The sequence below is a fragment of the Puma concolor genome, chromosome C2, assembly GCF_028749965.1.
Source record: "Puma concolor isolate L17-30 chromosome C2, mPumCon1.1.hap2, whole genome shotgun sequence".
NCBI classification, from domain to species: Eukaryota; Metazoa; Chordata; class Mammalia; order Carnivora; family Felidae; genus Puma; species Puma concolor.
The window spans coordinates 110,858,168-110,874,160 of NC_141675.1; the positions used below are offsets into that span (position 1 = coordinate 110,858,168).

At 36.1% G+C, this 15,993-nt stretch overlaps 1 protein-coding gene across 8 annotated transcripts in view; it reads left to right on the forward strand.

The window, feature by feature from the left end:
• The window catches only part of SENP7 (SUMO specific peptidase 7), a 157,990-nt gene that overhangs the window by 5,585 nt on the left and 136,412 nt on the right, over positions 1-15,993 (forward strand). For 6 of the 8 annotated variants that reach the window (XM_086675568.1, XM_086675563.1, XM_025913404.2 and 3 more), the window contains exons 2-3: positions 235-287; positions 10,975-11,073. In XM_086675568.1, coding sequence (XP_086531694.1) covers positions 235-287; positions 10,975-11,073 — 152 coding nt within the window. Of the gene's footprint in view, positions 1-234; positions 288-4,920; positions 5,716-10,974; positions 11,074-15,993 lie in introns of those variants that run through there. The other 2 variants (XM_086675562.1, XM_086675567.1) reach the window with 2 other exon arrangements.

The following is a 15,993-nucleotide window of genomic DNA, read 5'->3' on the forward strand; positions in this document are numbered from 1 at the left end:
TTTCTATTGTCATCATATATATTATTTAATGAAGACATTTTGTGAGAACTTGCTGCTCTTCAGATTATTTTTTGACCTTTATGTTTAGTCCATTAGATTCTGTAAAATGTATCAATGTAAATTCGAATTCTAACAGGTTAATTTAAAACAAAGGATAGCTGTGAGAGGATTTATTTTATTACATTGTGTATTTCATTTAGATATTAAATGATAATTTTTACCATGTCTTTGTAGAAATTGTCACAGAAGGAAAAAGGAAAAAGTCTTCATCTTCTGAGTTACATAAGGTATGCATTAGTTTTGCTTTTAATCTGTTCATTATCTTCAGAGTTACTAATATTGAAAGTATTTTGCTATTTATTTTTTAAACAAAAATTTAAAGAAAATATTATAAAAACTTAATCAGTGTTTTATAGGGAATGGTATATCCTAATTATTTCAAGGGTTAACCAAGAAAATTTCTGGGATGTGACTTACTTAAATCACTGTGAGATGTATCAGTACAGTTTCCAGACCTTATTTTAGATTTTATATAAAACATAACCCAGCATTTCTTTGATAACTGAATATATTAGTTATCATTCATTCATTTTAATACTGTAGATATACAAAAGTTGTGCTCAAGTCATGTGCTGAAAATTACTATTTAAAATATTTCCTGTGGGGGCGCCTGGGTGGCGCAGTCGGTTAGGCATCCGACTTCAGCCAGGTCATGATCTCGCGGTCCGTGAGTTCGAGCCCCGCGTCGGGCTCTGGGCTGATGGCTCAGAGCCTGGAGCCTGTTTCCGATTCTGTGTCTCCCTCTCTCTCTGCAACTCCCCCGTTCATGCTCTGTCTCTCTCTGTCCCAAAAATAAATAAACGTTGAAAAAAAATATTTCCTGTGAAACTTTTAAAAAAATTTAGTTCTTTTATGTGAGCCAAGAGTAGCAAAAGAGGCAAAATGAAGTTTCTACCTATGTAGAAAGTGTTTCAAAAAATATAATTTGTTTTTAGAAAAATGATCTTTTTTCCTCTAGAATTTTGTGATATTTTATTTAAGTTTATTCTGAGAGAGAGAGAGAGAGAGAGAGAGAATGCAAGTGGGGGAGGGCTGGAGAGAGGGAGAGGCAGAGAATTCCAAGCAGGCTCTGCACTGTCAGTGCAAAGCCTGATGGAGGGCTCTAGCCTGTGAGATCACAGCCTCAGCCGAAGTCTGATGCTTAACGGAGCCACCCAGGCGCCCCTAGCATTTTGTGACTTAAACACAGTAGTATCCTGATATACATTGTAATAATTTATTAGACACCTTTTACTGAAGCATTCCAAATTATGCAGAGAGGACTTTTAATTTGATAGAGAGAACTTTAATTTGGTACATTTCATGGAACAAAGAGGGAGAAGAAACCATAAAGAGGGCTTTGAGAGAGAATCAAGAGCACACAGACCACAAGACCAAACAGAAAGTATGGCTTTAGGTACTCTTCTGCCTTGGCTTACTTCGCATTTGTGGGGTGTGGTTTCTTCACTCAAAATTCTGGATTTGGCTTCAGTGGCGTAAATGAGGGGGATAAAAAGAAATTCTCACATTGCTACCATTCCCAGTTTTAAATACCTCTGTATTGACTACTGCTGCTTCTGTGTTTAATACCTCCAGTGAAGTGAAATGCTCTGTTTTAGGCTGTTCATGCAGTTGAATCTGAAAGTCCACCATTAGAAGTTCATAGTATTGAGTAAATACATTTGTTTATTTTTAGATTTTAGATGAACTGCACTATTTTTTTTTAACTTTTTATTTTCCAGTACCTTTAGATTTACAGAAAATTTACAGAAATAGTACAGCATTTGCATCTACCCTTCACTCAGCTTCCCCTAGTGTTAATATCTTACATAACCACAGTGCAATGACCACAATTAAGAAATTAATGTTGGTACAATACTTTAAGCTACAGACGTTTGGATTTCTTAAGGTTTTTTAAAGATTTTGTTTTGGGGGGGCCTGGGTGTCTCAGTCGGTTAAGCATCCGATGTTGGCTCAGGTCATGATCTCATGGTTCATGAGTTTAAGCCCTGTATCAGGCTCTGTGCTGACAGCTCAGAGCCTGAAGCCTGCTTCGGATTCTGTGTCCCCATCTCTCTCTGCCCCTCCCCCACTCGCACTCTGTCTCTGTCTCTCTCAATAATAAGTAAACATTAAAAAAAATCTTATTTTAAAGTAATCTCTACACTCAATGTGGGGTTTGAACTCAAAACCCTGAAATTAAAAGTCGCATGCGCCACCGACTGAGGCAGCCAGGTGCCCCAGTTTTGTTTTGTTTTCTTTTGTTTTTCACACTAATGTCATTTTTCTGTTCCAGGATCCCATGTTGCATTTAGGTGTCATGTCTCCTTGATTTCCTTCATTCTGTGACAGTTCTTCAGTCTTTATTCCTTCATGGTCATGACATTTTAAAAGAGTACTGTGATTTTCTCAGTATTTTGTTGAATATCTCTCAATTTGGGTTTGTCTCTGGTTTCTTATAATTAGATTAAAGTTATGGTGTTTTGGAAAGAATATGTGATGTGCCCTTCTCAGTGTATCCTATCAGTGTAACCATTACTGGTTATGTCAGTCCTGACTGCCTGCTTAAGATGGCTTCTATCTGGTTACACCTTCACTTTGTAATAGGTATCTTGGGAGAGCTACTTTGAATCTGTACTGCAAATACACTGTTTCTTAAACTTTCGCTCACTGTTTAGCCACCTAGTGGTGGATCTTGCCTGCAGCGATTGTGTATACAATAGTCTATTGGTGATTTTCTATTTCCCTCATTCCCTTCATATTTATTAATTGAAGTTCTTCTGTAAGGGAGACCTGCCCCTCTTCCCTCCTTATTTATTTATTCAGTTATTTATTTTTATCAATATGGATTCATAGGTATTTTATTCTATGGGTTATAATTTATTGTAGCATTATTGGTTTTGTTGCTCAAATGTTCTAGCTTTGGTATTGACAGATCTTTTAGTTTGGCTTCTGTGCCCTTTGGACATGCTGTTTTTTTTTTTTTAAGTTTATTTATTTTGAGGGGGAAGAGGGGCAGAGAGGGAGGAAGAGAGAACCTAGCGCACTTGAATCTGTGAGATCATGACCTGAGCTGAAGTCAAGAGTCAGATGCTTAAATGATTGAATAACCCAGGTGCCTCTCAGTACTGATACTTTTTAAAAAAAAATTTTTTTTAGTGTTTATTTATTTTTGAGAGATGGAGAAAGAGCATGAGTGGGGAAGATGTAGAGAGAGAGGGAGACACAGAATCCAAAGCAGGCTCCAGGCTCTGAGCTGTCAGCACAGAGCCTGATGCGGGGCTCAAACTCACGAACGATGAGATAATGACCTGAGCTGAAGTCGGCGCTTAACCGACTGAGCCACCCAGGTGCCCCAGTATATTAAATTCTTAAAAAAAAATTTTTTTATATTTATTTATTTTCAAGAGGGAGAGAGTGCAAGCAGAAGATGGGCAGAGAGAGAGAGAGAGGGAGACACAGAATGTGAAGCAGGCTCCAGACTCAGCTGTCAGCACAGGGTCCGACATGGGGCTCGAATCCACCAATGGCAAGATAATGACCTGAGCTGTAGTCAGATACTTAACCAACTGCGCCATGCAGGTGCCCCAGCATATTAAATTCTTGTTAGTAGTTTACATTACTGATTTTTCTCTCAAGGTAGCTAGGGAAATAAATTACTGAAAGAATTAGGGCTGTGATGGGTATAGGTACAAGACACTGATACATTTTGACTTCAAAGTATTTGAAAAATATTTCTAAAGGGGCCCCTGGATGGCTCAGTGAGTTAAGCATCAGACTATTGATTTCAGCTCAGGTCATGGTCTCATGGTTTGTGAGTTTGAGCCCTGCATAGGGCTCTGTGCTGACACTGCAGAGCCTGCTTGGGATTCTCTGTCTCTGCCCCTCCCATTGCTCGCTCTCTCTTTCAAAATAAACAAATAAACTCAAAAAAAAAATTTCTAAAGCAATACCAGTTTGTTGTAGAGAAATTAGAAAAGTGAGTTGAGGAAAAAAGACCACTCAGGCAGGACCAAAATTAATGTTTGGATGTATATCTTCCTAGTTTTCCTATTTTTTTTGTTTTGTTTTTATTTTAACTTGTTTTATGTTTTATTTTTTTTTAATTTACATCCAAATTAGTTAGCATATAACTAATAGTTACGTAGTACATAGTTACATAGTTTCGTGTCCCTTCGAAACAGCATACCTGTATCCCTTGGATAAATGCCTAGTAGTGCAATTGCTGGGTCATAGCGTAGCTCTATTTTTAATTTTTTGAGGAACCTTCATACTGTTTTCCAGAGTGGCTGCACCAGCTTGCATTCCCACCTGGTTTTTCTATTTGCATATCCATGTATAACAAACACATATTTAAATATTAAAAAATAGAAAACCACAGAATACTGTTTTATAATTTGCTTTTTCTGCTTAACTATATATTATGAACATCATTTTCTGAAATCAAATTTAAAGTATGGCTCAGTAGATATTTGTTGAGTACTTAACATGTATTGGACACTATACTAGGCATAAGTGCCAGGAAAACGGTAGCAAACATTTTTAATGGCTACATTGTATTCAGTTATACGGGTGTATCACAGTTAATTTAATCAATATCCTATTGTATTTTTGAGTTTTGTTTGTTTGTTTGTTTGTTTTTTAAGTAAACTACGCCCAACATGGGGCTCAAACTCATGACGCTGAGGTCAGGAGTCACATGTTTTACTAACTGAGCTAGCCAGGCACCCCTTGAATTGTTTTTAATTAAAAAAAGAAATTATGAACAGTGCTGTAGTCGTTATCCTTGTAGCTAAATCTCTGGAACATCATTATTTCCTAAATTATTCCTGGCCTTTTTTTTTTTTTTTGGATATATTTTTTTAAGTTTATTTATTTTGAGAGAGAGAGAGAGTATGAGCAGGGGAGGGGTGGAGAGAGAGGGAATCCCAAGCTTATAGCGCAGAGACTGACTGATGTGGGGCTCCAACTCACAAACTGTGAGACATGACCTGAGTGAAGCCAAGAGTCGGACACTTAACTGACTGAGCCACCCAGGTGCCACTGGCCTTTTAATAGCTGAATGTAGGTTAATTCAAGGCTGTTCACCCTCTCGCTCCCTGTTTTTTTTTTTTTTCAAGTTTATATATTTATTTTGAGAGAGAAAGAGAGAGGGAGGGAGAGAGAGAGAGAAAAAAAGAGAAAACACATGGAGGGAGGAGCAGAGAGATTGGCAGAGAGAGAATTCCAAGCAGTCTCCTTTCAGTGCGGGCTGGAACTTACCATGAGATCATGACCTGAGCTGAGATCAAGAGTCATATGCTTAATCTTAATTGACTGAGCCACCCAGGTGCCCCAAAGCTGATATCTTGGTATATGTGAAGTAAGAGTGTGAGTACCTTGAATTCTGCTAATGGGGAGATCCATAGTTTTTGGATTTACGTATGAGGAAGTTGCTATTCTAGTTTGAATATTGAAAAATGAGAGTTTTAAAAATTATTTATTTATTTATTTTGAGAGGGTGGGGATGGGGAGACAGAGAGTGAGAGGGAGAGAGAATTCTAAGCAGGCTCTGCACTTCAGAGGGCTGAATCTCATGAACCATGAGATCATGACCTGAGCAGAGATCAAGAGTCTGACACTTAATCAACTGATCCATCCAAGCACCCTGAAAAATAAGACTTTTATTCTTCCTTGGTAAGTAATAGCCATACCTTTGGACAGACCCCCAATTTTCTTTAAATAATAGCTTTATATTTAAGTAGTATCTGAATAAGTAAGCGATTAAGATTCTGAAGTTCTGTATTAAGAACATGGCAGAGATCATTTTAGCCTGAACAATTTAATGAGCCTATGTTAGTAATGTGTAACTTGTCAGTGGATTCCAGCATCTTTTTTTTCTCCTGGTTTATCTGCTTTTGATAGCATTTTCTTTTTGAAGGCTATACTATAATGAATCAGGTATAGAATGAACCTGAAGGTGACTGCATGACTTGATCTGCTGAAGAGCTTGTTTAGTATTACATTTGAACATTAGTAAGCAAAATAAATGTTCTTGAGCTTTGTTTTGGGGAAGTTATTAGAGTTCTATTGATATATTTAAGTGTAATGTGAAGGGAAGGAGATTTAGAACCCATTTTTGCCTTAAAAGTTTAAATTTGAATCTTTATTAGAAGCCTGTTGAAATACTTGAGAGTGTTAGGAGTCCCTTCTGATTCTTGTAAATGGAATTATAATATATGCTTTATAGAATCATGAGTAGCTTAGAATCTTTATTGGTTGTACACAGCTGAGACCATGATTAAAATTTGTGTAAGAATAGATCAGGTTGTTGCAAAAAGGCTTACATTATTTTTTTATCAGTCATTAAGAAAAAAGTGAGCGTGGAAAAAACTGACAGTAGTTAGTTGTACCTGAAATCTGCTTGTCTTATGCTTGTATACAATATTAGTGTGAGAGATTTAAATCTATAATTTATTAATCAGGAAGCTACAGCAGAGGCTTTTCTGGAGCTTTAAATATTAATATTTTTTCCCTTACCTTTAACAGTTGCATTGTATTCCTATCAAAACATTTGGAAGCTAGGAAAACACAAAAATGAAAATAAAATTCATCTCTTATCTCACTAGAGATAATCACTGTCAAACATTGTTATGTACAGCCTTTCACATTTTATTTCTATTCATGGATTTTTTTTTGTCTTATAAAGACAGATCATTCTGAATCTGTGTTTTTCTTTTATACTTATTTTATTTGAAATAATTTCTTTTTTTTTTTAAAGTTTATTTTTTTTGGTAATCTCTGCACCCAATGTGGGGCTCAAACTCATGACCCTGAGATCAGGAGTTGCATGCTTTTCTGACTGAGGCAGTCAGGCTCCCCCAAAATAATTTCTTAATATCGTTAATCTTCTGGAACATGTTATTTAATAAAAACTGAATAGTATCTTACTTGGTTTAATTTTGCCATAATTTTGTATTATTGTTCTTTTATTATTATTTCTAGTTTTTCTATATTAAAATAATGTGTGGTCTATATCCCTTTTCATAAATACTTATATATACTTTTATTTTCAAAGCTTTTAATGCTAGTTTATAGAGTTTTAATAAATATCCATATTTCATGTGTCTATATTTTGGAGGGAATAGAGAACTGCCCTTTTTCTTTTAATGTTTGTTTATTTTTGAGAGAGAGAGAGAGAGAGAGAGAGAGAATGAGCAGGGGAAGGACAGAGAGAGAGGGAGAGGAGAATCCTAAGTGGGCTGCACAGTGTTAGTGTAGAGCCCATCACAGGGCTCTGTCTCACAAACCATAAGATAATGACCTGAGCTGGAATCAGGAAGTCAGATGCTTAACCAACTGAGCCACCCTTGTGCCCCAAGGACTGCCCTTTTTGAATATAGGATAAATTATATTTTGTGTCTGTCCTAATGGAAGTATACATAAATATTTATTAGGGTGAATAATTCATTGATACTGAGTATAAGCCATTCATAGGTAAAATGATTGAAAACAAGTTACTGTGGAAAAAGAATATAAAATATTCTACAGAAGATATCAGCAGTATTTTATAAGAAACTAATTTTACAGAATACGCAGTACTTTTCTAAATTTTAGTTACTGTCCTACAAGTTTGAACTGGGTAACTTTTTTTTTCTTTTTTTTTTTTTTTTTTTTTTTTAATATCCAAGGTAGTTAACGTATAGTGTAGTATTGGTTTCAGGAGTAGAATTTAGTGATTTATCGCCTACATATAACACCCAGTGCTCATCCCAACAAGTGCCCTTCTTAATGCCTATCACCCATTTAGCCCATTTCCTTCCCCTTTTCCCTCCAGCAACCCTCATTTTGCTCTCACTATTTCAGTCTCTTATGAAAAAAAAAAGTCTCTTATGGTTTGCCTCCCTATTTTTAACTTATTTTGACTTCCTTTCCTCTATGCTCATCTGTTTTTTCTTAAATTCCACAGATAAGTAAAATTGTATAATATTTGTTTTTCTCTGATTGACTTATTTTGCTTAGTGTAATACACTCCAGCTGCATCCACATTGTTGCAAATGGCAAGATTTCATTCTTTTTGATTGCCAAGTATTATTCCATTTTGTATATACCCCACATCTTCTTTATCCGCTTATCAGTCGATGGACATTTGGGCTCTTTCCATACTTTGGCTATTGTTGATAGTGCTGCTATAAACATGGGGTGCACGTGTCCCTTTGAAACAGCATACCTGTATCCCTTGGATAAATACCCAGTAGAGCAGTTGCTGGTTCATAGGGTAGTTCTATTTTTAATTTTTTGAGGAACCTCCATACTGTTTTCCAGAGTGGCTATACCAGTTTGCATTCCCACCAGCAGTGTAAGAGGATTCCCTTTTTGCTACATCCTTGCCAACATATGTTGTTTCTTGAATTGTTAATTTTAGCCATTTTGACCGGTGTGAGGTAGTATCTCATTGTGGTTTTGATTTGGATTTCCCTGATGAGTGATGTTGAGCATCTTTTCATGTTAGCCATCTGGATGTCTCCTTGGGAATAGTGCCTGTTTATGTCTTCTTCGCAATAGTTCACTGGATTATTTGTTTTTGGGGTGTTGAGTTTGATAAGTTCTTTATAGATTTTGGATACTAACCCTTTATCAAATAAGTATTTCAGAAATATCTTCTCCCATTCCATAGGTTGCCTTCTAGTTCTGCTGATTGTTTCCCTGAACTGGGCAACTTTTTAGGTTATTATAAGGGCCATGTAACTACTTACCCCAAACTTAGTGGTTTGAACTTATTTTATTCAGGAATCTGCAGTCTGGGCATGGTTCAATTGGAGATAACTTTTCTTTTTTTCACTTGCGAGTTAGCTAGGTTGGCTTGGAGGTCAGGGCCTTTGATCACTTTGAAGGCTTGATCACTCACTTATCTTGATTCCTTTGCTGAGAAAACTCAAGTATCGTGGTGTAGATTTATTTCTTTTTCGATGTTTCCAGTATAGTGGCTTAAGGGTGTCCAAGATTTTTTTCTATTGGCTCAGGTCTCCTGAGGAATGTGTATTGAGGGAAAGGGGGGAAAAAAAAGAGAGGAAGAGAGAACACAGAAGCATGCAAAAGCCAGGCTGAAGCAATATAAGTATTACTTTTAATGATCTAACCTTGGAAGTCACAGGTCTGCCCAGATTCAAGGGGAAGGAACGTAAACTGCACCTGATGTTGGAGGACTGTCATTGTCACATTGTAAGAAGAGCATGTGGAATGTGGAATATCGGTGTGGCCATTTTTGGAAAAATATAATATGCCACATTATCCAATATAGGCTAAATAACCTGCTCACAGCGAATCCATGGGTGTGAACAGCCCGAAGACCTTATCGTTACCCTTTGAGGAAGCAATTGTTGTTCCCTAATTAAGAATATGAAGGAAATGACTTAGAGATAATATTGTCTTTTGCAGATGAAAACTTAAAAATAGGTACCTTTTTATACAGATTAGGTATAAGTAATTAAGAAGTTATTAGTGCCTTGGAGGATCAACTCAGATTGCTGTGAAATAAGGGTTGCGAGGGGCGCCTGGGTGGCGCAGTCGGTTAAGCGTCCGACTTCAGCCAGGTCACGATCTCACGGTCTGTGAGTTCGAGCCCCGCGTCAGGCTCTGGGCTGATGGCTCAGAGCCTGGAGCCTGTTTCCAATTCTGTGTCTCCCTCTCTCTCTGCCCCTCCCCCGTTCATGCTCTGTCTCTCTCTGTCCCCAAAATAAATAAACGTTGAAAAAAAAAATTTAAAAAGAAATAAGGGTTGCGATAACCTTTGTTCAAATTTACTGTGTCTCATGACTTACACTTTACTCTCACTGAAATCATTTTATGGATTGCTAATGGATGTAGTTGATATAGTACTTATTATGTTATATTTTGTAGGCTGAATTTGATGCTTAACTATCATTTATAACTTTCTCTTAATGTGAAATTTAAGGTACTTAAATTCTAAACAAATGATTTCAAACTTGTGGTTGTAATCCATACTTTCATTTGTTTATACAGCATACATGAGCCATACACTTCAGAGATCTAAAGGTGACTAAGTTAGGGTCCTCTGCTTAAGGACCTCCATAGCCTGGAGAAGAAGATGGACATATAGACAAATATTTATAATATAGTATGATACATGTAATATAAATAGTGTAATAAAAATGAACCAACTACTAATACCCAGAGAAAGGAATACCTTGGTTTGGGAGTGACAGTTGTGTGGATAGGAGACAAATTTTGAGCAGAATCTGAAGTGTTTTATAAGGGACAAGTAGAGGGAAGGGCATTCTTCATACATACATACAAAGGGAGCAGTACATACAAAGGTCTAGAGATATGAAATAATATGATGTGTTTGAAGGAGGTTGAGTAAACAGTGTGGTGGGATGTAGAGTTTGTGATGTGTGGGTGATGTTAAAGAGCCCAGATTGTTAAGAGTTTTATCTGTATGTAGTAGGTGCGGTTGTTGTATGTTAAGTATTGTAGCCATATTTAGATTTGTGTACTAAAGAACTCCGGGGATAGTATTTGAAAGATTAGAAGGGATAGAGACTGTAGGTAAGAGAATATAGTATGGCTTGCTCATACTAGGCAAAGCCTAACTATAGTTAGGAAGCTATTGTGATACTTTATTTATCTACCTTAATACTGAATGAGAGGTTTTTAGAATAAAATTATATTAAACTGCCTATAAATTAACCACTGAATTTAAAACTATTTAAAACTAATAGCAAAATGGGGTATGTGGTTGGCTTAGTCAGTACACAATGCAAGTCTTGATCTCAGGGTCGTGAGGTAAAGCCTCACATTAGGTGTTGAGCTTATTTAAAAAAACTGAAAAACTAATAGTAAAATATTAACGCAGGTAATATAATGATTCTGTTAGCTGATTCAGTTCTTATTTATATTTCAGTTAGATCAATTATTTTCTCATTCTGATTTCAGATAACAAAGATGTTAAATGCAAAATCAGAGGATGTTCGTGTTCAGTCATCACTGTCCAAACTCAGAAGCTCAGAACGCTGGGATCTCCCTTTGCAGGGGGTAAATAAAAACTATTTTTTTAAAAGTACATCATATTATTTAGTGTGTTGAAAATATTAAAACATTTTTTAATGTTTATTTATTTTTTAATTTTTTAAATGCTTAATTATATTAGAGAGACAAGAGTGTGAGTGGGGGAGGGGAAGAGAAAGAGGGAGACACAGAATCCAAAGTGGCTCCAGGCTTTGAGCTGTCAGCACAGAGCCTGATGCGGGGCTCAAACCCACGAACCATTAGATATGACCTGAGCTGAAGTCGGACACTTAACTGACTGAGCCACCCAGGTGCCCCAGTGTTTATTTATTTTTGAGAAAGAGAGACAGAATGCTAGCAGGGAAGGGCAGAGAGAAAGGAAAACACAGAATCTGAAGCAGGCTCCAGGCTCTGAGCTGTTAGCACAGAGCCCCACATGGGGCTTGAACTCACAAACTGTGAAATCCTGACCTGAGCTGAAGTCAGATGCTTAACTGACTGAGCCACCCAGGTGCCCGGTGATGTTTAAAATATTTTAATAAAATTGAGTTTTCATTTTTTTATATGTCCTTGTTTGGGTTTTTTGTGTTATTTAATCACAAGTTTTTAATTAGTGTATTTCTGGTATTTGTTGAAGTGATGAAGTTAGGGTCTCCTTTAGTTTAAATCTAAGTGTACCTTATTTTGCATGAATGTTTTCTTGAAATTTAAATCTCATTATTGTACAATGTATTTTAAATTTACAAGAATATTAAGCTTATTAGAATCATTTGCTCTTTTGCTCTTGTTTTGTAAATTATAGAGGGTATATTTTAAAATGTGACACAACTGTATTTTAGAAGATATTCTGATTATAAATTTGAACTTTAATTTTATCACTATTAAGCATTTTTATGGAGCTTTTGTGAATAACTCTTAAGATGGCACATTTTAAGTATATATATTTTTTTCTGTTGCCTGGTCACTTTGTAAAAATAGAATTATTCTCAGATTTTCCAGTTTATCCATTTGAGCCTGTGTTCATTTCCTAGGGCTCATGTAGCAAAATACCATGGTGTGGGTGGCTCAACAGAAATTTATTTCCCAATAGTTCTAGAGGCTGAAGTCCAAGATCAAGGTGCTGGTAGGGTTGATTTCTCTATTGCCTTTCTCCTTGGCTTAGAGATGGCCATCTTATTGCTGTGTCTGCCTATGACCTTTTTTTCTGTGTACCTACATCCTGGTGCTTCTCTTCTTAAAAGCAAACTAATCCCTGGGTTAAATAAGTCCCTACCCTTATGACCTCATTTAAACTTAATTACCTTTGTAAAGAGCCCGTCTCCACAAACAGTTGTCTTGACAGTTAGGACTTCAACATATAGAATGGGTATGGGGAGCACAATTCAGTTCACATCATCAAATAATACATTTGTTTCTCTTTTTTGATTTTGTATAAAAAAATGATAAATGAGTCAAGATGACTTCTGTTGACAGAAAAGAAATTGTGTAAGGTTAGAAAATTTGGGGTGTATAGAAACGTACAGGTGAAAAGACTAAAGAATCTTTCTCTGTTCCTTTTTCCTAAAGGCAACCACTATTAATAGCTTTTTTTCATTCCTTTCAAGAAAAAAAAATACATATGCCCATAAAAATAATAATTTATATTATTTTTTGATTGTTACAGAACAGGGATCATGAAATCTACACTGTTCTGTGCTTTGTTTGCATTTAATATTTCTTAAATTTTTTTTTCTATTTTAACACATTTAGATATACTTCCTTTATGTTTTTGGCTTTGTAGTACTCTAAAAATATAAAAATACTATAATTAAAAATTTTTTTTGAATATAGTTGTCACACAATATTACATTAGTTTCAAGTGTACAGCATAGTGATTCAGCTTCTCTTTATGTTTTGCTGTGCTCACCGCAAGCGTAGTTAACCATCTGTCACCATATACAATTTACTTAGTGCACTGGTATTAGATTGTTTCCAGAGTTTTGCTAATAGAAACAATGCTGCAGCAAACATCATTTTTTTTTTTGAATATCATTTTTCATATGTAGAAAACTATTTTTGAGTGGGATTACTGGGTTGAAGGGAATTTGTATATTAAATTTTAATAAACATTGCAAAATTGTCTTACAGAAACTGTGCACTAATTTATATTGCCACCAATGAAAGCTCCCATTTTGCTAGAAACTTACTGGCACTGGATATTATCACACAGTAAAATTGTTGCCAATTTAATAGGAAGAAAAAAACATAATTTTAAAGAAAATTTAATCACTTTGCATGTATGTATTTTGTTAGGACATTGAATTTATTGTGGAATAAATGTTATATATACAATATATATAATTTTAAGTATACACACACACACACACACACACACACATACACTGCCTCTTGGAAGTAGATGTAGGCTTTTTGTTGGGTTTGTTTTCTTAAACAGTATCTTATTAAATGCTTTTTTTTCCTTTACCCTTCAGTCATACATGTCTTCCTTAGTTTTTGGCTTTCAAGGGGTAGATGTGGATCACCTGAGAGCTCTTTGGATATTAAGTGTTTGTGTTATAGACTTCTGCCTTCTCTTTTTTCTTAACTGTTTATTTCAGCAGTCTCCTTTTCCTGAGAAACTAACCATTTATTTCTTATTTAGTTCCTTCTAACCCACTGAGTGAAACAAGATCTTTCAGAGACATACTTTCTTTTCCCATGACTAGTTTTCCACCCTAGTTGGATGTCTTCCTTAAGTTAGTGTTACTTTTCGGAAATCTGTATCCTGTTTGAGATTTGAAGTGGCTCATGTGTCAGCATTGCCATGCTGTCTTGTTGCTTTAGATTTCACAACGTTTGCTAAGTATGCTTCATAGTTTGTAGAGTTTGAGGCTGTACCAGTATCTTGCTTTATTGTTTCTCTCACACACCCTTTGTTTTTAGAGGGTTTCAATGAACAACAAAGAGATAACCTTGCGTAGTCTTTAGTAGAATTTTAACTCCTTTATTTACATGTTTGTGATTTTTATTGAGATAAAATGATATGAAATAGGTTACACAGGTCTTAGGTATACAGTTGAATAAGTTTGACTAATGTGACATATGTAACCAATCCTGCTCAAAAATAGTTCCCTACAGTGTGAGAAATGATGTTCACTGTTGCAGTGTTTCCTGAGGAATAGAGCAGTCATGAACCTTGAGAGTTGTTTGTGCCCCTTTCCATTGTATCTTATCTTTTCCTCTCTCCCAGTCCCTAGCCCACTACTAGCAACCACTTTTCTGAATTCTGTTTCTGTAGGATAGTTTTGCCTGTTCATACAGCATACACTCTTTTGTGCTTTGTTTCTTTTGCTCAGCAAAATGTTGCATTTCATCCCTGTTTTGCATCGATCAGTGGTTTGTTACTTTTTATTGCTAAATCATACTCCATGATGTGGCCATAATACAGTTTATTTAATTCTGTTGATAGACTTTTGGACTTTTTTCTTCTTTTTTTTATATACAGAGAAAGCAAGTGTGTGCATGTGCACACACCAGGGAGGAGCAGAGGGAGAGGGAAAGAGAGAATATTAAGCAGGTTCCACATGCAGTGTGGAGCCGATGCAGGGCTTGATCTCACAACTATGAGATCATGACCTGAGCTGAAAGCAAAGTTGGATCTTCAACTGACTAAGCCACCCAGGTGCCCTTGGACTTGGTTTTAATTTGCATTTTCCTGGTGACTAATGGCATTAAAACATTTTATATGTTGATTGGCTTTTGTATATCTTTTTTTGTGAAGTGTGTGTTCAATTTTTTCACCCTTAATTTAAAAAATAAATTTTATTGAGAATTAATTTATATACAATTAAGTTGATCATTTTAATTCTTTTTGAATTTTGACAAGTGTATATGCTTTTGCAACCGCCACAATAATAAAGGTGTTGCGTGCGTGTGTGTGTTTGTATTTATAGTTTTTTTCTCAGTGTACAGCTCTGAGTTACAAGTTCTGTACAGGCTCATAGAAGGATTATGACAATGAAGATACTATACATAGTTCTATCAGTCCAAAACATTCCCTGGTGCTGTCCCTATGTAATTGTTCTCTGTCTCCAGTTTTCACCCATGGTAACATTGTTTTCTGTAGCTATACTTGTACATTTTCCAGAATGTCACACAAATGGAATCATAGAATGTGTAATGTTTTGAGAATGACTTTTACTCTCAGCATAATGCCATTGAAATTCATTCATGTTTTGGGGCGCCTGGGTGGCTCAGTCAGTTAGGCGTCCGACTTCGGCTCAGGTCATGATCTCACGGTCCATGAGTTCGAGCCCCATGTTGGGCTCTGTGCTGACAGCTCAGAGCCTGGAGCCTGCTTCCAATTCTGTGTCTCCCTCTCTCTCTGCCCTCCCCCATTCATGCTCTATCTCTCTCTGTCTCAAAAATAAATAAACATTAAAAAAAAAAAAAAAAGAAATTCATTCATGTTTTTGTGTGTGTCAGTAGTTTATCTGTTTCTGCCGTTGACATTCATATAGGTTGTTTCTAGGTTTTTGGCAATTGGGAATAAAGCTGCTATACATATTTGCATACATGTTTTTTTTTTTGTGAGTATAAGTTTTAATTTCTCTAGGGTAAATACTTAGGAGTGGGATCCTGGATTATATGGTAAGTATATATTTAATTGCCAAACTGATTACCATAGTGGTTTTATGATTTTGCATTCCCACCAGCAATGTATGGAGAGTTCTGGGTGCTCTGTATCTTTCTTAGCACTTTGTATTGACAGTTTATTTACTTTGTAAAAAATGTTTGTTTATTTTTGAAAGAGTGTGAGAAGGGGAGGGCAGAGAGAGAGAGAGAGAGGGAGACACTGAATTTGAAGCAGGCTCCAGGCTCTGAGCTGTCAGCATGGAGCCTGATGTGGGGCTCGAACTTACAAGCTGTGCAATCATGTCCTAAGCTGTGAAATCATAACCTGAGCCA